The sequence below is a fragment of the Protomyctophum parallelum genome (genome assembly GCF_964188405.1).
Source record: "Protomyctophum parallelum genome assembly, chromosome: 21".
Classification (NCBI taxonomy): Eukaryota; Metazoa; Chordata; class Actinopteri; order Myctophiformes; family Myctophidae; genus Protomyctophum; species Protomyctophum parallelum.
In genome coordinates, this window is record NC_139713.1 from 8,107,418 (window position 1) to 8,129,470 (window position 22,053).

Sequence of the window (22,053 nt, forward strand, 5' to 3'; positions counted from 1 at the left end):
CAGAGGGGCACTTTTTCTAGTTATGGTATTTGTTGAGTAAATGTCCTTAGTTATATGTATACCACTTTCACCATAAAGTAATCCCTGTTGAAATGTATACATTAAAGTCAGTGATTTTCTTTAGTTGAAATAATTGTTAAATAGCCTCTATTATTCTGATAAGAATCATCGCTATCCAGTATTTGTTCAGTGCCTGCCTCCCCAGGTCTCTCTTGAGCTCTTTAGTAAACAGGAAAAGCCTTTTCAGGTCAGAAGGATACCCGTTTCATCCAATCAGGAGAGAGAACTGAAACAGGCTATAGAGAGGATAAACAAGTGAAATTGGGAAGTGATGACACAAAGAAACTAGCGGCCAAAATTGTGCACATGCATAAAATGAATGGCAAATCGAGTGGCAAAGTGAGCTTAACGTTGTTTAATGCAGTCAGATAGGTTGTATATGGGCTGTGAAGGCCAGAAAGTAGTTTTTTGCATAACTTCCGGGTATGATGATGATGTCACATGCATACCCTCTATAGGAACATTGCTGGACACCTTAGTTACAGTCGGGTCATTTGGTTTCATCGTGTTCCCAAAACGGATTAAAATGTTGGACCCCTGGTGGTGACCTGACCCGATGTCGAGAAGCAGTGTCTTTAAATGACAACTTTGTTTTTAGTTTTTTCAACCAAGGTTCATGTTTTAGGTTGTTATCAGAGAAAGTAAAAGATTAGTGTTATTATTTTTTTTCATTTGCTGCTTTCTTTCGTTTTACCGATTTTAGCCATGTTCTTTAGTGTTATTTACTATAGTTCCACTACTAGACCCCAGGAAATTACATCTGGCCACAAAAGATTGTGGGATCTACTGAATGTAAAGGGACATACTGTGAGTCGTGGGCTCAATATGTCAGTTTGTCACACCCCATCACATTCAGTAGATCCCATGATCTTTTGTGGCCAGCTGTAATTTCCTGGGGTCTAGTAGGACTACAGTAGATAATAATAAAGACATCTCAGTAAAAATGTGTAAAAAAAAAAGGACATATTTAGCCACTTGTTAGAATGCCCCCTGTCAAAAACACCCACCTTTTACTTTCTCTAATAACAACCTAAAACATAAACCTTGGTTGAAAAAAAGAACAACAAAGTTGTCCTTTAATGGCCGAGGCCATTAGGACTCTGACACCAATGTAGTTACTGGACAACTAGGGTCATGTGCAGAGCTACTATCCAGGTTCGGTCGGTGGTAGCTTGTGTTTTTTATGTGAAAAAAAAAAAGAATTGAATGCACACATCAAAACAAATTCCTATGTGTGTATATACACAATGGCAAATAAAGGTACCGGTATCTGAATCTGAACCTATTTAAGTACAATTTTGAGGTGTTTTTTACTTTACTGCCTGGAGTATTTCCAATATAGAACAGGGCCTCCCCTTCCATTGGTTCCTTTGTGATGAAAGGAGCTAATACAGTGTAGCCAGATGGGAAATGTTAAATGATCCTACCGGAGGCTTACAATTATCATATTTGAAGGAAAACTATCGTACACACAGACGAAAAAAGAGAGAAACCATAGGTGTAAATGTGTAATTTTAGTAAGATTGCATATTTAGGGCTCTATTTTCGTCCATGCTAAACCCCTTATCCCTAAACTTCTTTGCCTTTTTTTTGTCATCAAAGTTTTTTAATGATTTTTCAATAAAGCATACAAAATTCACATGACTTACACAAAAGAAACAAACAAAAAACAAAACACAACTAGCAGTCCAAAAAAAAGGAAAACCCCTGGACAACACCCCACACACTCTGTTGGTTATGTCATATGTAATGTATAAATACAAAATGTTACTACAACAATCCTTTGATATATAAATAAAAGTAGTCCCATATCTCATGGAACTTCCCTTTGACGTTATTCCTCCTGGCAATTGAGTATTCAAAGGATGCAGTTTCAGTCATAACATAAGTTGGGTCCAGTCTGTGATCTCTGGCGTAGCAGAGCTCTTTCTTTTTTTAACTATTTTGAAAAACATTTTTGAATAGTTAATATCAGCGGATTCAACCGTTATTATCACTGTATCGGATAGGCGGAATCAACCGTTATCAGCACCTTGGAATACGGCCAATATGGCCATACTGGCATACTCACCCTTGGCTGAACGTGTCATTTCCAACTCTATTGTCGGCGCATGGAAACTAGGGGCTACTAATATAATACTATTCTCTGCCTATGAGGACGTAACTCGGACGGCGCTGAGTCGGGTCTGGTGGCCGCCGCAACGCTCGGCACGGCGACTCGCTCGGCGGTGCCTCAACGTGGCTCAAGGCCACCAGACACGGCGCGCCTCCGTCATTGACATCAGTGACACAAAAATACCATTATCACCCGTCACAATAGGTGATAATGACATACTGAAACAGTGAGTAATATCCAAGGTGCTGATAACGGATGATTTCGCCTATCCAATACAGAGATAACGGTCGAATGGGGTGTTAATATAGGCGTCTCAAAGCTCACAACGTGTCGATATAGATCGGCTAGTTGGAACAATTCAAAAAATATTTTCAAAATAGTAAATAAATGCAAGTTTATGGATATGGGGTTTAGCATGGACGAAAATAGAGCCCTTAGTGTGAGAAAACCTTGTTTGAGACTCATGTGACACATGCTGCGTTGAAAGCAGGCAACTTCCTGGACCCTACACAAATAAAAGCCTGAAACTGGACTGGAAAGACGCAGATCCTATATAGGGGCCATGGATTTACTTTGACTTATTTTCCCGAATCAGTAGCTAAATTATTTAAATTATCTGGCAACACTGAGCTAATATAACTTTTTCATATATGGAATATCTGGAATTTTGGCTAATATTGTGACATGGCATGAGTTTTAGTCACTCACAAATCGTTCAAAAAAGTGAAAATAGATGATCCGCTTACAATGTGTCAGATTGTGACACGTTTTGTGTCTGTAGATCGCCTATTTTTTAATAAAAAAGGGGGAAAAAGTATAAAATCACATACTAATATGCTATTGTAAAATATATATATATATAAAAAGTGTGACATTTGATTTGATCGGTAGGCAATTACAGTATCTAGTATCAGTAAATGAACCCCTTAAATCCCAGCATCCGTATTGTGGGGAAAGCTTTCGCTGCAGGAAAATAGCAGACTATGCTCAGCGAAAGCCTTGGCCCACAATAACAGAAAACACACTAGTATAGAGCCCTGAGGGACTCCACCCAACCACACATAGTGTTTAACCCATTCTGACCTGAGATCAGATTCATACGAGGTTTCCGCCGGACACACACTGGTCTGATTAAACCCATTCTGACCTGAGATCAGATTCTAAAAATGTCAGTCGTTCTTCGATTTCTTTCAAAAATAGCAGACCTACAAGCTCGTATCGCGCCACTCGGTGGCGCGATATGAGCTTGTAGATCTGCTATTTTTCAATAGCTAAAGCATAACATGATGCTGACACCAAAATGGGTGCCCGGTCAGAATGGGTTAAGTGGTGAACATTAGGTACCAGTGTGTTAGACCTTGAACACACTGTACACGGCTGAATAAGTGAACCCGCAGCTGAATAACATGGAGGTTTTATTGCTTTAGGGCCATATATATCCCTTGTGATGTAAGCCATATGACCGAGGCAAAACATCAACGCAATGAATTCTTGCAATAAACAAACACACTGCGCCGGCTGCACATGCACTTGTTTACACACACACACACACACACACACACACACACACACACACACACACACACACACACACACACACACACACACACACACACACACACACACACACACACACACACACACACACACACACACACACACACACACACACACACTTTGACAGTTGCTATTGTCTTGTGAACGCCATTTGTGCTATAGTGGGATGACAATCCACAAAGATGGAAGTGTTTGGCGCAGAGCCCCAATGCACTGAATGACCCCGACGTTCTTTCTTATCTTTGTTATCATAGTTTTAGCCACTTTCCTTTGAATAAAACGATCCAATAAATCATTAATAATAACTTAAAATGACATGAAGGCTGATTGATTAATTGTTGTCTGCAGGTGTAGGTTTATCTATGATTATAATTGGAAAACACAAAAAAGCTTGAGCTTGTGTTTTAGCTGGTATTTTATCGTTTGACAGATATGTACAAATATATGTCCCTGCTTTTTTCATCAATAGAACCATCGATCAATCAATCAATCAATCAATGCTAACCCAGGACACCCAGGACAACCTAAAATTAGACTGGAATAACAAGTGTGTTTTTATCTCATTTTAGGTTAATTTCACCCTGCAACCATCACAAGAAGACATGCATTAGGGCTATATTAAGTGCAGGTTTGATTAAGTGCAGGTTTGATTAAAAAAGAAGAAAAATAAAATATATATACGGTGTGGCCTGAAGCCTTGTGTTGGGAACGTAATCGTCATATATTTTGTTGATCAGCAGGGAATCACGGGATCCTTCCGCTAGCTAGCGTATAAGATTAACTTAATTGCTCAACCTTTGGCCACTTCCAACCTTTGTTCTGCCCTAGCCCGTAATTGTAGCCTCTTTTTCTTCCTGTCAGGCTAGGTCAGAGTAGGATCTGGATCTGCTCCTGAAGGTACGTCACATTCAGGAAGATTAGCCTTCTCTCTTTGGTAGCGTTTCACCATATAGTCGTATTATTACTGTCATCGTTTGAATTTATCATTTAGCCATTATCTCTAACCCAGTGGGTTCCCAGATGGTTTTGCTCAAGCCACAAACTATAGTGAAAATAGCAGATCCTATACAAGCTCACAAAACAACGCGTCGTCGCTTTGTGAGGTTGTAGATCGGCTATTTCCACTACTTCTTAAACATTTGTTTTCTCATTTTTGAACTTTCTTAAATTTGTATTTTATTTCAGAAACATTTTTTTTAATTTTATTTTTATGCTTTGGTATAATAATAATAAAAAACAAAATATACGAAACGGAAAAATAAATAAAGGGACCCATACAAATGTGTCCGCGACCCACAAATGGGTTCCGAGCCATTGTTTGGGAACCAGTAACCTGTCCACTCTTTTCAGCACTCAACTAGTATAGGGGTGTAACGATACATTTTAACAGCGATACGATACGTATCACGATACATGGTTAACGATATGATACATGGACGATATTGGTTCATTATGGTGTTACGATACGATTCAATGATTTAAAATCGATACAGTAACTATTTAGCACAAGACATGAAATCTGTCTGAAACATGTGGATAGAGCAGGTTGTTTAAGCTAAACATGAATTATGGATATAAAGTAAACAGTGTTTCTCTGGCAAATACATGTACATTGTATTTTGAACACATATGGACAAACCTGTACCGTGACATGAACACAGAGAATACATACATTTATCGATAGACCGTGTGTAGCGATACGGAATGGAAAAGTAATACATTTATCTTTTGTAGTTAGTATTGACACAATCATTTTTAGTTTTTTCTTTTTTACAAAGCGATTCGATTTCCGATTATTTGCAATTCAAACGATACGATACAAAGTGAAACGATACAATATGTTCAGTTTCCAGCTCGATATACTTTGATTCTTGAAATTAAAATAGATTTTTCGATGCAGTAACTAACTCACTATATCGTTACACCTTACACCGCTCGCTACTCAACACTGTGTTGGGGTTTCCATTGTTTAGAACAGTGGTTTTAAAACCCTTTTCATATCCATCCATGTATTGTGTGGCATGTGAGCCACGGACCACCATGTGATGAGATTTAGCCTCTCAGACCCTCTCAGATGTCTGAGGAAGGTCTGGAGGGACCCAAACGTTGCTTCATTAAAGATGGAGTGCCACGATTTCTTTCCACCCTAAAACACGATCTTAGGGAAAGATATTATTATAATATAAGGAGGAAGAACTTTTTTCCAAAAAGTGTACAGTATTTGTTAAAATCATGCTTTTATGTGGACACGCCCACCAGTTCATTAAGTATGCCTGGTTTGCCTGGTGGGTGGTGATGGGTGATGATCCACCTGAACTGAAGCCACACCCACAGCTGTAGTTGTATGATAAAGGGGGAGGGGTTAGGGGAGGGGCTGATAGTGTGATGTCACTATATTACTGTTTATTTCATTGGCCCGTTTGACTGTCAAGGGTTCAGCCTCCAGGAAGAAACCCTTAAAATACAAAGTTAATACACCATTGCACATAAAAATGACTCCAGGGTGTCTAATATGAAGTACTGTCACCTTAGACACATGCAAAACTGGAAAAATGGCACTCCATCTTTAAATAAGAAAATACTCATGTAGCGAGCAAATACAGTGTGCAGGTGTATTCTATTGCTTTCATTGATGTCCACTGGCCTACGCACCTGTGCAAGTGTGCATACGCCTGATTTCTAGGTGTGCGAAAGTTTTCTCCTACAGCCTCTAAAAAAAACTAAAGAATATTTTGTTATCGTTGTTGGATAAGATTGTGTCCACAATTCCATGCTGTATTGATGTCGGTTGGTACCATCAGGACGGATAACAGGCAAACGTTGATCAAACATGACAATTATTCTACATTGTCTCTAAATGTGTAGACTTCTTGTAAATGAAGTAATGCAGATTTCTTTACAATAATTTAACTCTTGACCCGGGAGGGTCCATTTGGTTTCATTTTACGCTCTCAAGAGTTAAAGATCTATAACTATAAGGGTGTGGGTACCAACTCTCCATCATTTAGCTGGGAGTGGGGACCACCTGGAACCCCCTCAAGGCCCACTGGTGGACCACCGGACCACTGGTTGAAGAACCACGGCTTTAGAAGGCAGGGTGTCAAGGCTATGTGCTCACTAGCTCACTGCACAGAAGCCCTTTGGTGACCACATCACAACATCATGTAATTGCATGTCTTTTCATGGACGCTGTCCAAGAGAGGCATATGCAGGGATCACTCTCATATTATTGCTTAGGTAATCTGATACCAGTGGTGGAAAGTATATTTACTCAAGTGCTACAGTATGTACTTGAGCACAATTGTAGTGTTCTCTCTCTCTCTCTCTCTCTCTCTCTCTCTCTCTCTTAGTTTCCGTGTAAACATTTTGTATATAACTTATATCGTAACTTATGCATAATGGACATTGGATATATTATTTGCCGGTTATTGGACTTGTTCTGTGCTGCATTCTTCTCTGACCATCTCTTTCAACATTCTCTTCCTGTATGTAACTGCAACATTTCACTGACAGTACAGGATGACTGGACTTCTACACGTACTGTATGAGACCGTTGTCATTTCTCAGTTTTGTGCAATATTGTGCCAAGTGATTTAGAGTGACTCATGATGGGTTCTACATATAGGGCCCATTTTCGTCATCGCTAAACCCCTTACCCCTAAACTTCTTTGCCTTTTTTTTTTACTATTTTGCAAAACATTTTTGAATAGTTCAACTAGCCAATCTACATTGACACGTTGTGAGCTTGTAGACTGGCCATTTTAACTATTCAAAAATGTTTTGCAAAAATAGTAAAAAAGAAAAAAAAGGCAAAGAAGTTTAGGGATAAGGGCCGGTTTAGCAGTGACGAAAATGGAGCACACAGTACGTATGGGAAAGGCTGCTTTTGATGTCTCAAACTGTTTGAGACAGTTTGAGACATCAAATGTGTGTCAAAATGTTCCAAAGCTATTTTTATGCTACATTAACACATTTTGCTGGGGGGACCCCCCCCCCCCCCCCCACCGGCACCCTCTCCTCGAGGACCCCCCCCCCCCCCCCCAGGGGGTCTCTGAACCAGCGGGGTAAATAAACTAAACGGTGCTATTGATGTCTTCGTTCTAATGAGGACGTTCATGCATCGTTTAATTAATGTATTATCTCTCACTAATGGCTGCCTAATGTCCATTGTGGATGTTTAGTTGACCACATGGACCCTAGTGCTCCTGTTCTGGGGTAAACATTGGGTGAAAATAGTGCAGGTCTAACAAGCTTCATGAGCTTAATGAGCTTGGCTCAGACTTCTTTGCTTCTGGGGAAGTTCCTGGAAGAACATATTTTCAGATGGGGGGTCGGCGGCCAATTACATATCATTTTTCGGGTCCTTGACATGAAATATTGAACAACACTGATACAGAAACATGAGGTATTTCAGAAAACTGTCAGGATTTAGAAGACTTTCTAAAGTCAGGCGTAAATGGGTTAAAAACAAGTCGTTTCTTTCAGTACTAATGAGTCCGACGAGTAATACTAGAGCCAGCATTTATCAGTGTAGCTGCTGTGTCGCTCTCTGTGTTACACGAGTCATTAATTAACCCATACTGTAGGACTGAGACCAGATTCTACAAATGTCTCCTAAAATCATGTCAGTGGTTCTCAAACTATTTCATGTCAAGGACCCCCAGAATTATATGTAGGCCTATTTGGCCGCCGACAGAGTTAAAAAACGTTCGTTCTGAAAGGATATATATTCAGATATTAAGATTTGCAGCACATTTTCACGATTTCCCCTAAAATAGCAGATCTACAAAAGGGGTTCCCGTCCTGAATGGCTTAATGTCGTATAACTACATCAGTTATTATGTCCTCTGTGTTGCAGACATTTAACTACATCAGTTATTAACTAGAAAAAGTGCCCTTCTGGGCACAGGTCTCCACCAGGTTATCCACAGATCCGTGCAGTTAGAGGTAAAAACACTTTTCGGCCAGTTATAGCGCCACCTTGAGGTTGAGTTGAAATTGTTCATGTGGCATTTTGTCCTCGGCCTAGTGGGAATGTGGGTGCACAATTTCACGGAAATCACGCGATGTGTTCATGATTTGCAGCATTTTGTTTGAAACTGAGCACTCCTGTGAACTTTGGAAGCCAATCTTAACCAATCAGGATGGAGTGTGAGAAATCTGAAAGACCGGTTTGGTTGAATGGCTCTAGAGAGACTGTGTACCAATTTGCATGATGTTTGGACAAAATCTGTAGGTGTGCTGTGCAAAAACTTGTTTTGCACAAAGCGGCCTCCTGGTGGCGCTATAACAGGCCGTTCTGGAAGGTTTGGGGCAGAGGTTCATCGTTGGCATCCAGTGTGTGTGCAAAATTTGGCATCGACCGGGTTAACGGTGGCCGAGATTAGCTGCTAACGGACGGACACACACACACACACACACACACACACACACACACACGGACGGACGGACGGACGGACGGACGGAGTGCAAAACATACTCTCTCCCCATGCCTTCGGCCTGGTGGAGACAATTAATGTCCTCTGTGTTGCAGACATTTAACTACATCAGTTATTAATTAATGTCCTCTGTGTTGCAGACATTTAACTACATCAGTTATGAATTAATGTCCTCTGTGTTGCAGACATTTAACTACATCAGTTATTAATTAATGTCCTCTGTGTTGCAGACATTTAACTACATCAGTTATTAATTAATGTCCTCTGTGTTGCAGACATTTAACTACATCAGTTATTAATTAATGTCCTCTGTTGCAGACATTTAACTACATCAGTTATTAATTAATGTCCTCTGTGTTGCAGACATTTAACTACATCAGTTATTAATTAATGTCCTCTGTGTTGCAGACATTTAACTACATCAGTTATTAATTAATGTCCTCTGTGTTGCAGACATTTCACTACATCAGTTATTAATTAATGTCCTCTGCGTTGCAGACATTTAACTACATCAGTTATCAATTAATGTGTTGCAGACATTTAACTACATCAGTTATTAATTAATGTCCTCTGTGTTGCAGACATTTAACTACATCAGTTATTAATTAATGTCCTCTGTGTTGCAGACATTTAACTACATCAGTTATTAATTAATGTCCTCTGTGTTGCAGACATTTAACTACATCAGTTATTAATTAATGTCCTCTGTGTTGCAGACATTTAACTACATCAGTTATTAATTAATGTCCTCTGTGTTGCAGACATTTAACTACATCAGTTATGTCCTGCTGAGGTGACGACCCTGCGCCCCGGCCCCTCCCCCTCCTGAACGCGGAGCTGCTGTCCGGTGTCGTCTGCCCGTCCCGTCCCTTCCGTCTGGTTTAACCCCGTCCCTTCCGTCTGGTTTAGCCTGTCTGCCCGTTGGTTGGTGTGAGGCTCCTCCCCCGGCCGTCCCCCGCCACGGCCCGCCCCCCAACATGTCTACAGAAGTGGAGAACAGCGCTGCGGCTGATCCCAGCGCCCCCGCGGCCGCCGCCGCCCCCCCTCCTCCCGCAGGCACCGCCCCCAACAGCGCCCCCACATCGCCCGCTACCGCCGCGGGGTCCATCTTCAAGAAAGAGAAGAAGAAAGGTACGTAAAAATAGCCCCGCTCCGCAAGCTCACGTTGCAGCACATCGCATCGTGTCACGTTGTGAGCTTGTAGAGTTCACACCCGTGTGCAGCACTATCCCACTCTCTGTTTCTGCACAACAGCGCCCCTACTGGTACTCATTATACTGGTGCTCATTAACCAACACATAGGTGAACACATAGGTGAACACACACGGACATTGCTGTTCCTTGGAGTGGTTGCACCACTCAAAAAAAGTGCTAGACTTGTTTTGCTTGACTACAAATGCTATAAGAATGTATATTTAGATGCGTTGGTTTAGCTGGTATCCTAAGTTGCTTTGAAGCACTACATGCATTGTTGTCTTTGCACGCTAGGCTACTTACAGTATGTGACTATTTATTTACCCTGTAGTGTGTTGACTAGGGTTCAGGGCTGGACTGGGTCAAACATTCGGCCCTGACACAGATAATGCACACGCAAAACAAACAAAGTCCCAATCCCACCAGTTTTACAGAAACATATGCCTACATGCTCTGATAATTACCATAATAATCTTAAAACTGGGCAAGTGAAAAAAGAAATTAGGCCCACCGGACATAATATGGTGCCTGCAAGGGTTCATTCATGTCCTCCACTCTGATCTCACGCTGGACGCCTAAATGGTAAACCTCAACGGATTCAATTCATTCCAGTTAAACTAAAGTCTCGACACGTTATCCCTCCATATTTTGCAGTTGCGGAGAAGACAGACGAGTACCTGCTGGCCAGGTTCCAGGGGGACGGCGTGAGGTACAAGGCCAAGCTGATCGGCGTCGACGACGTCCCAGAGGCCAGAGGGGACAAGATGAGCCAAGACTCCATGATGAAGCTCAAGGTGAGACAGTGAGGCGCCGCGGGCCCACACAGCCACATCCTCAGGGTTAAACAGTGAGGCGCCGCGGGACCACACAGCCACATCCTCAGGGTTAAAGCGCGGCAAAGACTCTCTGCGGTCGTCGAGGTTGTAGTGACCTTGTCATTGGTGTAACTCAGTGATTCTCAACCTGTGCCGGGAGTGCATACCCCAAACCTAACCCCTAAAATACTGTCTGTAAGTGGGGAACATAGAACCTGGGGAACATAGAACCTGGGGAACATAGAACCTCTGGAACATAGGGATGACCCTGTGTAAACTAGTCCAATCCGCGAGATACATTGCTCTGCTGCGTCGTTGATCTGAATGAGGAATAGTCTCCTCATTCAATTACATTGCACCTGTAAAACAGCTATCAAAGTCACTATTTAGCGCAAACACACACACAAATGCAAATAAAGCAGATTATGCCACTAAACAACAACACAAAACCCATTACGGCTAGCTGTGACACAGACCTTTAAGATCTGGCCCTGGTACAAAACATTTTCAGATGGGGGTCGTCGGCAGTCAAATATATTCAGTGTGAGGGTCCTTGACACGAAACTACACTGAACTACACACAAGCCAAAACCTCTACCGAAGCGTCCATGATTATGCTTTCATTAACGGAGTTACACCGAGGATTCTTTATTTTTTTTATTCCGTACGGCCAATGTGACTCATGAAAAGAAAAACAGTGTCTATGAAAACACTAACAGTGCATTCATTGTGTGTGTGTGTGGTGTTCACTGTGTGTGTGTGTGTGTGTGGTGTTCACTGTGTGTGTGTGTGTGTGTGGTGTTCACTGTGTGTGTGTGTGTGTGTGTGTGTGTGTGTGTGTGTGTGTGTGTGTGTGTGTGTGTGTGTGTGTGTGTGTGTATGGCGCTGCGTGCAGGGCATGGCGGTAGCGGCTCGGTCCCAAGGTAAACACAAACAGAGGATCTGGGTCAACATCTCCATGTCAGGAATCAAGATCATTGACGAGAAGTCTGGAGTAAGTATATACAGTATGCGCCTTTACATTTATTTCTACCTTTCGCTTTGCTTAGTTTGCTTACCCAGAGACAGTACAGAATCAACCCCTCCTAGGGTCCCTCCCTGGAAGTACAGTACACCCAATCAAAAGCACCCCCCCCCCCCTACATACATACATTAACCACTTTAGCCCTATATAGTATATACATTTCGGCCATTTGAAAATAGCCAATCTGCAAGCTCACAATGTGTCCCGATGCGACCTGACCGGCAGCAGTGTGTGCCTTGAAGGACAGCCGACTGTCGTAAATGGTGCATTTATATAGCGCTTTTATCCAAGGCGCTTTACATAGATTGTGCATTTCATTCACCCATTCACACACACATTCATACACCGATTGCGGCGGAAGCCATGCAAGGTACCAACCAGCACATCGGGAGCAATTTGGGGTTCAGTGTCTTGCCGAAGGACACTTCGACATGTAGACAGGAGGAGCAGGGATTCGAACCGCCGACCCATGGATCATTGGACGACCTGCTCTACCTCTTGAGCCACAGCCACAGTCGCTCCAGGACAACAGCCAGGTTCCTGGGCAGTCTGAGCGACATGGTGGAAGTGGCCAGGGGAAAAAAAGTGAAGCTCTGTGTTCTATCTATTGAGCTTGAGGTGTGAGTCGTTACAGCCTGTGCGGGCATGCAGGGATAAAAAGTCACGCTGACATTAAAAGGTAAAAGTTTTGTTTGAAATGCAGCACTTCCAGTAGGGAGGTAGGCTAACGGTTATGAAATGTCCCAGACAGTCAGTACAGCACGGTATCTACCAAATTACCAGAGCAGGCGTACATGTTTTTCATGGTTATTTTCCCCTCTTTTAAGCTATCATACTAGATACAATAGAAAAGAAAAGAAAAGGGAAAAAATGTAATACAACAAATACTAAATAATATATTGAACTGAAGCGCGCACGTCTTTTTCAATGAATAGCAAAGAGTGTATTTTTGCTATTTATAAACGTTTTAAAATGCCCTGTGCTTCTCCCTGCTGAATAAAGCTATATTGTTGGTCTTGCTGTCCTTTCCCGTCAGGTCATTGAGCACGAACACATCGTCAATAAGATCTCCTTCATCGCCAGAGATGTAACCGACAACCGGGCGTTTGGTTACGTGTGCGGAGCCGAGGGGCAGCATCAGTTCTTTGCCATCAAGACTGGACAACAGGTAGTGCACGAACACATGCACGCACAGTGCACACACACACACACACACACACACACACACACACACACACACACACACACACACACACACGCACGCACGCACTAAGACCTTAAGACCTCAGCAGATTCTGAAATTTTCTTCTAAATCTGAACAGTTTTCGGGAAACCATGACAAGTGGATATGTATTCAGTATTTAAGTCCGACGTAATTTTGTAGTGCTACGTTACGTCCGGGTCCAAGTGGCACCAGCTCCCGTCCGCATCTCATTGTAAATAGAATATCTAAACGCGTGAATCTTTTTACAATGACGTTATGTTTCTGAAAGGAAGCCATTGAGGGTTCAAATGGGTCTTAATGCTTCCAACTCGAGTAGGATTATTAATGTTTTGTGTCATGTGTCCATGACAACAAAAATATATGGTTAGGGTTAGGGTGGAGACAATAAAGACTATTATTATCATTATTATTTGCTCGGTAAAATATTTCGGGGGCATATTTAGAATGTGTGCAGGCTTGAGAGAATGTTGAATCTAGTTTGCATTAATGAGGATTTAGTTGACACAATAAAATAAAATGGCGATAGTATTCCATGTGGGGCAGACGGCCTGTCACAGCCAGATTTGGGATTGTTTTCGTCGACGGAGCGTCACAGTATAACTCTATGGGGACACAAAAGCGACACAAAAGTAGGACCCGGAAGTATCTCAGGAGGGGGCGCTCACGTCACAGCTAAAATACTGAATTGAAGTTGTTTGTTTCGGTGTGTTTTTTCCTTTCACCACACAGGCAGAACCGTTGGTTATCGATCTGAAAGACCTGTTCCAGGTTATCTTCAACCAGAGGAAGAAAGAGGCAGAGGCATCACATAAGGTAACCCATGTAGTCGCTACAGTGCACGACACCGGCTTAAATTTGGCATATCTGACCACTTCTAATCTGGTCCTTGCATGTCACAACGTGTGCCATTTACGGTATGCAACACCAACGTGCTAAACAGTATAAATCAGGCTTATACAGTTATACAGACTGCCGTTTTCAGTTCTACGGTCACAGTTCTATGCTAGGTTGTCGTTGACCTGGTTTACAATTTAGGCATTTAGCAGACGCTCTTAATCCAGAGCGATTTACAATAAGCAAGAACAAAAAGCATGGCAATGCATCACATACATAAAAAGCAGTTATGAAACATGCGTAAGCTAAGAATGTAACAGTGGAATATCTATATAATGAAACTATACATCTAAATATACATACTATACTGTACTATTCATACTATGTAGTCATAGCACTATAAAGTGCTATAAGTAAGTAGCCTTGCCGAGCCATGAGGCCCATAGGGCAGGAGCCTATCTCCTGTTTCTGTAGCGTGAGGCAGCTTGATGTACAAGTACACCCCCTGGACATGACGCTAGTATGTCGCAGGGACTTACCCCCAATCCAACCCTTGATGCTGAGTGTCAAGCAGGGAGGCACTGGGTCCCATTTTTAGAGTCTTTGGTATGACCCGGCTGGGGATTGAACCCCAACCTCCCAGTCTCAGGGCGGACACTCTAACCACAAGGCCACTGAGCTGGTATAATAAAGTGCTATGACTACATAAAATGAATAATAAAATCGTTGACCTGGTTTCCTCTTTCCAGGTGAGAGACAGTACCTAGTACGTCCGTCTCAAGGCTATTTTAAGAATGCGGTTGTGGTCAACCCTCCGAGGACATGTCGGAGCCACTCAACCATGTCTAATTAAAACTTCCAGCACCGCATTGCAACAGTTTGCGTTGTTGCGACACATCTTCCTAAGACATCCGTTACTTGGGAGAATGCGTTGGATCTTTCTCATGTCACTATAAGGCCTATTCAAACTACAGTTTTTAGGCGATAAGATGGTTAGTAAAAACATCACGTCGCTTATCACGGCGGCGTGATGTCATGTTGTAGTTTTCCCAACCACTGCGGTGGTCACCGTATCACCAAAAAGGGCCTTTAACCACTCGCCAGCATTACAGCAGAAGCGAATTAACACAACTGTTACGAATTAACTAAGTAATATATTACTGTATTATTATTATTACTTTCTCCAGCAACTAGTAGTATAAGGGCTATTGGTGACTGTAGGTTTAACTAGTGTTCCAATAAAGTAAATGTTATTCTAAAAAGGACCTGGTTGCACCGGTTGTATTCAAAAGGTTCACTTTTTTTCCTCTCCCATAGGAGAAATGTGTCTAGTAATGGTGCGTTCACACGGGCAGATACAAAGATACCATTCATTGTCAATTGAAGCGAGCGACGTGAAGCTAGGAAGCAAATCTGACGTTTGTAGTTGCTGCAAAAGATACAAAGCTACAAATTTGAAGCTGAGCTGCGTTCAACTTCAGATGCAAAACTACAAAGCTACAACTGTATCTGCAATTTTGTTTTATTCCCCCCCCCTCCCCGCATTTTTCATCCTTTCATAATAACTAGTTTTGATACCATGTAACAAGTGAAGAGTAAATTATGACACTTCCGGAGTAGCTTTCCCCCAACAGTGGTAATAGAGTTGAATCTGGGTTTTTAGGCTGTGCTGCTTTGACTTCCAGATGCTTTGGAGGCTTGCAAATGCTGCTTAGAGCTCTCCCAAGCTTTACACAGATGGCTTAGAGCCATTTCCAGTACAGGAAAGCGCAAATTACAGCGTTGGCAAGGTTTTCGGGGGCAGATTCACATCTTGAACATGAACAAGGGGTTACTTCACGGAAACAAACTGTAGATATTCAATTAATGATAGTAGTTTTCTGCACTGCAACTGTCCGTTGTTTGGTGTAAAGATTTGCACTAACTGTCTTCATCCGTTTGCAGGGTGAAAATAGCAGCACAGTAGTTGAGGTAAGAGGTTGTCTGTCGTCTTGTGGTTACGATTCAAGAAGAAGTGTGCCAAAATGCAACGTCTGACCCACTGAATTCTACTTTCAGAATGGAAGTGATGCCTTGCTAAGTGTTGAAGCAGGACAGAAAACTGCTAAAGTAAGTGTTTTTGCTCTTGTCCACAAGTTTAATCATTTATTAGTATAATTGTAGATGATCAACCCGACATTCATCATTGCACCACATTGTCCAACTGACAATAACAACCTAATAACAATCACCTTCTAGTCACCCTGGCATCCCAAAAAATGTTCATAATCACATTCTTGTTTTCCAGTTCAGGTTAAAATGTTCAGTCGATTAGAAACATGACAAGACTGCATAATGCTGACCCTATAGTATACCGTGATGTAAGCAACACGGCTGCAGCTAATGAATAATTGATGTTTTAGATTTAGGTGTAGAACAGGGGTGGGCAACTTTGACAATGGAGGGGGCCACTGTATTTCCACACTCACTACCAGAGGGCCACATTGCTGTCGTAGCAAAAATAGCAGATCTACCAGCTCAAAAGATCTACAAGCTTGTAGATCTGCTATTTTTTGCTATATTTGAAATGAAATCTTGATTTTTTTTTTTTTTTTTTTTTTGCCATTTTTGAATTTGAATCCTGAAAATTAACATGTTTTAGGTCATTTCAACTGCCTTTAATCATAGTCGTGTTAACTTCATGATCTAATTACAAATACAATATATAAAAAAAAGACTATCATTTTAATACTAGTAAATAAGCCACTCATTTAGACCACACTTTGGCTTTTGTGTCTCATCCCTATTTTGGGTATGAAAAAAATCTCCAATTTTTCTTAAGTATTTATTTAGAGACCTAAAGCCTCGGACAAAGCCAACTCGGATCGTGACAAATCATGACAACAAACAATATTTGGGGCCGATCAAATAATTACAAAGAAGAAAAACAACAACAAAAAAGTGTTGTACCCTGCCCTTTTTTCTTCTTTCTAATTATTTGTTCGCCCCAAACAATTGTGTTTGTTGTCATGATTTGTCACGATCCGAGTTGGCATAATTTGTTTCGAGGCTTACAGACTTTAAATAAATACTTTTTTAAATGTCTATGGGAAAAATGCATGGGGAATTATTTCCTGGGCCTGTTGTCGTTGGTTCTGAAAGGGGGGGGGGGCACTGCGACGCTCTATACTCTATAGGGCTGGTTTAAGTATTGATGTCACATGCGGTTAAGTGTGAAATGGCGTTAGCTTGTGTTGATTCCTCAAAATGGGCATGAAGTAGTATGGAAGCTACCAATCAACCCCTTTTGGTGTTAGCATTACGTTATGCTTTAGCTATTGAAAAATAGCAGATCTACAAGCTCACCGAGTGGCACGCTACGAGCTTGTAGGTCTGCTATTTTTGAAAAATCGACTGACATAGAAACATAGCTTTTTCAGAAAACTGTCAGGATGTAGAAGACATTTTTTTAGAATCTGATCTCAGGTCAGAATGGGTTAACACAAGCTCATCACACTCTCGCTTAATGTTACCAGTGCATTCACACTGGGCAAACAACGGTTGGGTATAGACGTTCAAAATGACAAATGAAGCTGTCCAACTCACTACTAATGTAAATCTCTCTGTTCCTTTACTACTGTCCAGCCCGTGGAACAGCTTGACCTGTTTGGCGACATGTCAACCCCTCCAGACATCCACTCTCCCACAGTACGTATGCTGCTAACAGAGTATATGACCAGTATGGTCAACTTTCTCTGGTACATAGAGAGAGCGAGAGAGAGAGAGAGGGAGGTTCAACAGTCTATTATTACTAGCTCTGGTCCATAGCCCTAATGCCCTTTGCATGCCGTTGCATTTAAGGCTATGGGACCGTTCTTTTCCTGGCTTGCATGAAACGCAGACCAGCCTCTTTCACCGACTCACCAATACAAAGGCGGCTTGTGTAATTAGAAAGCCTACTTTCCTTAGTGGACACACTCTGAGCCCCCCCCCCCCCCCCCACCACATGTACTGTATAAAATGCACTTTTTGGCCAGAAAGGGATTTTATTTTCACCGAAAAAAAAAAGAAGAAACGTTTAGAAAAGAAATCCCCTTCTGGTGTGGTGGGGGGGATTCAGAGTGCGTCGACTAAGGAAAGTAGCCTTTCTAATAACACAGGCCGCCTTTGTATTGGTGAGTAGGTAAAACGTTATTTTTATTTCCACAACAGAGGAGAGGCTGGTCTGCATTTCATGCAACTTTACTTTATTACTAGGATAGTCAATATGTGTGGAAAGAAAACCCTCCACAACATCCTGTCAGCTGTCAACTCATCACCCGGAGTAGAGGCAGAGCCACGTGACACTTTGGTCGATAATCATGCAGCTCATGTGTCCTGATCTTTCTATCACTTTGAACAGCAGTTATATAGAACAGATGTTCAGAGATATGTCGCCCCCTTCAGGGCAGCTGTGCTATTGTTTTGCCGCCTGTATGATGATGTGAAAGCATTGCGCTCCACCCAGAGGCTGCCTTAGGCAATCTGTTTCAAAAGGATCCATGCTTTTCTGGAACAAATTGATCACTTATGATGAAGCAGATGATTATTGGAACCTTATTTGTTTTATTTCTTTAGTTGTATTATTATTATTATTACACAAAACAGTGTAACAGAGTTATTTAGTTATTGCATGTCAGGACCCATTTCAATTGAAACAGAAGCTAATAAGGCCGCCTCTGGCTCAACTGCACTCTACAGCACCGCTCAAATCATTCTACATATCAATCGTCTGAAACTCAAATTGTCTACTTTTGACTGTAAAAAAGAAAAAGAAAAAAAAGGTGAAATATGGACTTTTAATAATTGAGTTTCTGATCATTGATATCAGTATCCTATTCATCAATCATGTTAAAACTGTCATATCTTTACATTATCATGTGATTATTCATTTTGCTCTTTTTTTTTAACAATTGCTCATCTCTTCCAACAGAACCGATTCATAAATCTGTCTTTTCTCTCCCCCCCCAAATTTCTCTCTTCCTCCCCACCACCCCCACCACCCCCCCCCCCCAACCCCGCCATGTTAACCCAGGAGTCTAATGATATTCTCTTGCTGGACTTGTCCTCTGAAGTCGACAGCAATCAGAACTGTATAAAGGGGAACCCCTTTGTGACTTCCTGTGCCTCGTCTAACCTCTGGGCTTCTCCGCACACAGAGAAGCCCTTTTCCTCCTCCGCCTTTGGCTTCTTTCCAACCCCAGACACTGACCCTTTCAAAGACGACCCCCTTTCTCCTCCCCCCGGCCAATCGGCGTCCCATAATAACCCTCACATCTCTCTCGCCGCCGCCGCGGCCGCCGCCAATCAGGCCGCCGCTGCGGCGCTGCCGCCGCCGCCCGCCATTGCCAAGACAATCATGAATGGCCTCGGCGGGGACTCGTCTCAGCTCAACGGCTTGTCCAGCGAGAGCGTGATCCTAGCGCTTAGCAATGGCCACTGGCCACTAGGGGGCGTGATATCGCACGGACCCAAGAGTGCCTCCGTGGAGGAGGACGGTTGCGTCGGACCGGCGGTGGCGGTGGCGCTCTCCGCCCAGAACCCGTTTCTCGACGCGTCTTCTTCCTCCTCCGTGAAAAGCGTCGCTCTTCTTGCTAACGGCGTAGCGTGTGAGCCGCTAACGCCAGTGTCGCCCCGCGGCGGCGGCGGCAAGGAATCGGTTGTCATTAGCCCACCTCCGCAGAACGCTAAGGCCGGACGAGGTCGAAGGAGGGCACAGGTGAAAACCCACTGCTCCATGCATCAGATATATACAGCGTCGATGTCGGGTCCGAAACCTTGTATGTCCAAAGAGGTTAAAAAAACTACAATTACCGGTATTCATGAAATGAAAAATTCAATTAAATTTTTAAGAACTGATTCCGGTTGACCTAATGGAGTTATGAAATGTAGTCACAAGCTCTAATACGTGGCTAATAGTAAGTAAAAATAAAAATAAAAGGTTCAACTTGGCGTCCCGATGTGTGGAATCTTTAACCCACTTAGGACAGGAACGCCTTTTTGGGGTTGTTACCTTTCAAGACGGTTGTTGCTATGTACATTATATGCAGCAACATCATTATTTTTCTTTTTAATTTTTGAATGACGTTTCATTTTTAGAATCAGCCTGAGGTATAAATGGGTTGAGAACTGTGCTGTGAGCAGGCATGTGATCGGGAATTTTCACAATTCTCTAAACTTAAGTATACGGTTAAATACAAGTATTTATAAACATAAAGTGTGACCAATAGTATCGATCTATTAAATAAAACGTAATAAATAAATATGGAGATACAAGGTTTCCACCTGACAGTGATGTAACAGTAATGTTGCATGTTTGGATGGTAATGGTTTCTGTATGCACAGTTTGCACACCTCCAAAACCACAATTGGTTTCCTAACCCCTCCCTTTGGGTCTGTGGTGATGTTTGTACTAAGTTTAGATTACAGCATTCTCAACAAATTCCAAGGCCCCCTACTGGTTTGGCGGCCGGGTTTTACCTTTCCTTTCTGTTTTTCACAGGTTTACGTTACGTTATTGTTTAGGTTTAGGTTACGTTTCCACACTGTAAAACCCTCCGTTCATTAAACTCTGGAGGTCCTCAGCTCAGACCTGAGTTTGACGAAGGTTTTCTGAAATAACAATGTTTCTATGTCAGAGGTGCTCAATATTTCATGTCAAGGATCCCAAAGATTATATGTACAGTAATTGGCTCACCGACCTCCATCTGAAAATGTGTTGTTCCAGAAGCAAGGCTAGGAGTTAAAAACATTCGCTCTGGAAGAATATAATATTCAAAGATTTGAGGCACATTTTCACAAATTTAAAAAAATAGCAGATCTACAAGCTCATAGATCTCAGAGTGCAGCGCTATGAGCTTGTAGATCTGCTATTGTTCCAATAGCTAAAGCATAACATTACGATTAAAACACCAAAAGGGGTTCCCGCCCAGAATGGGTTAAAAAAAAAGTCCACCCGCCGACAGGAACCCTCCTACATCATCGGTAGGCAGGTTGGGTAATTTTTTAAATAAGTGTTTTTCTTTTTTGAGGGCCGCTAGCCCCTCCTATGTCCAGCTTTGAGGGTTTGTGTAAACACAAACATTGTGTAAACACAAACATTGAAGACGAAGGTGAGGACACAAATTGTGATTGGCCTGAATGAGATGATGTATGATGATAAGAGCGCCCCCTCACTTCACACGGGTGTGATTTTTTCTATTAATGCGAGAACAATGGCTTCTATTATAGCATGCTAGCTTTCCAGGAATAGAAAGCCTGCCGTTTCTATTAGCTTGGATTCCCGCATGGTCATCGATGATGTCACTAGTAGGCATGTTTCTGAACTCTCCATTACAATATAAATTGGGGGTCCCAGAGACAGAAATGCCGTTAAAAGGGGGTCCGTAGACAAATGCATGTCAACACTGGGGGGTCCTTGAAATTAAACGGGTAGAGAATCACTGCTAGAGCCGTAAAAAAACCCTTCTCTTATGGGGGGTCCCTGGCATATCTTTTCAAGATGGGGGTCCGCAGACTAATTTGGGGGTCCTTGACATGAAAAAGCCCACCAATGAGACGCAGAGAGACCATTTTCCAACGAGGTTGAACCAGTTCGGTTCTCCCCCCCCCCCCCCCTAATATTAAACCAGTATTCAGATGTTTCCCCCCCCCCGTGCCCTGACCAGTTCTAGAACCAACATTATTTTGGTGGACAGAGGTGACAGAGTGAGTTGACAGAAATGTTATAATGAGCATTATAAAAAATAATGTGAAGATAGGTTGAAAATAGG

At 42.3% G+C, this 22,053-nt stretch overlaps 1 protein-coding gene across 2 annotated transcripts in view; it reads left to right on the top strand.

Moving 5' to 3' along the window:
- dab2 (DAB adaptor protein 2) overlaps positions 1-22,053 on the top strand; it is a 30,196-nt gene that overhangs the window by 2,396 nt on the left and 5,747 nt on the right. Inside the window, exons 2-10 of one of the 2 annotated variants that reach the window (XM_083793992.1) lie at positions 9,933-10,302; positions 11,020-11,159; positions 12,076-12,174; positions 13,241-13,372; positions 14,159-14,242; positions 16,208-16,234; positions 16,322-16,372; positions 17,888-17,950; positions 19,317-20,000. In XM_083793992.1, coding sequence (XP_083650118.1) covers positions 10,149-10,302; positions 11,020-11,159; positions 12,076-12,174; positions 13,241-13,372; positions 14,159-14,242; positions 16,208-16,234; positions 16,322-16,372; positions 17,888-17,950; positions 19,317-20,000 — 1,434 coding nt within the window. In that variant the 5' untranslated portion in view covers positions 9,933-10,148. The remainder of the gene's footprint in view (positions 1-9,932; positions 10,303-11,019; positions 11,160-12,075; positions 12,175-13,240; positions 13,373-14,158; positions 14,243-16,207; positions 16,235-16,321; positions 16,373-17,887; positions 17,951-19,316; positions 20,001-22,053) is intronic. The other variant, XM_083793993.1, reaches the window with a different exon arrangement.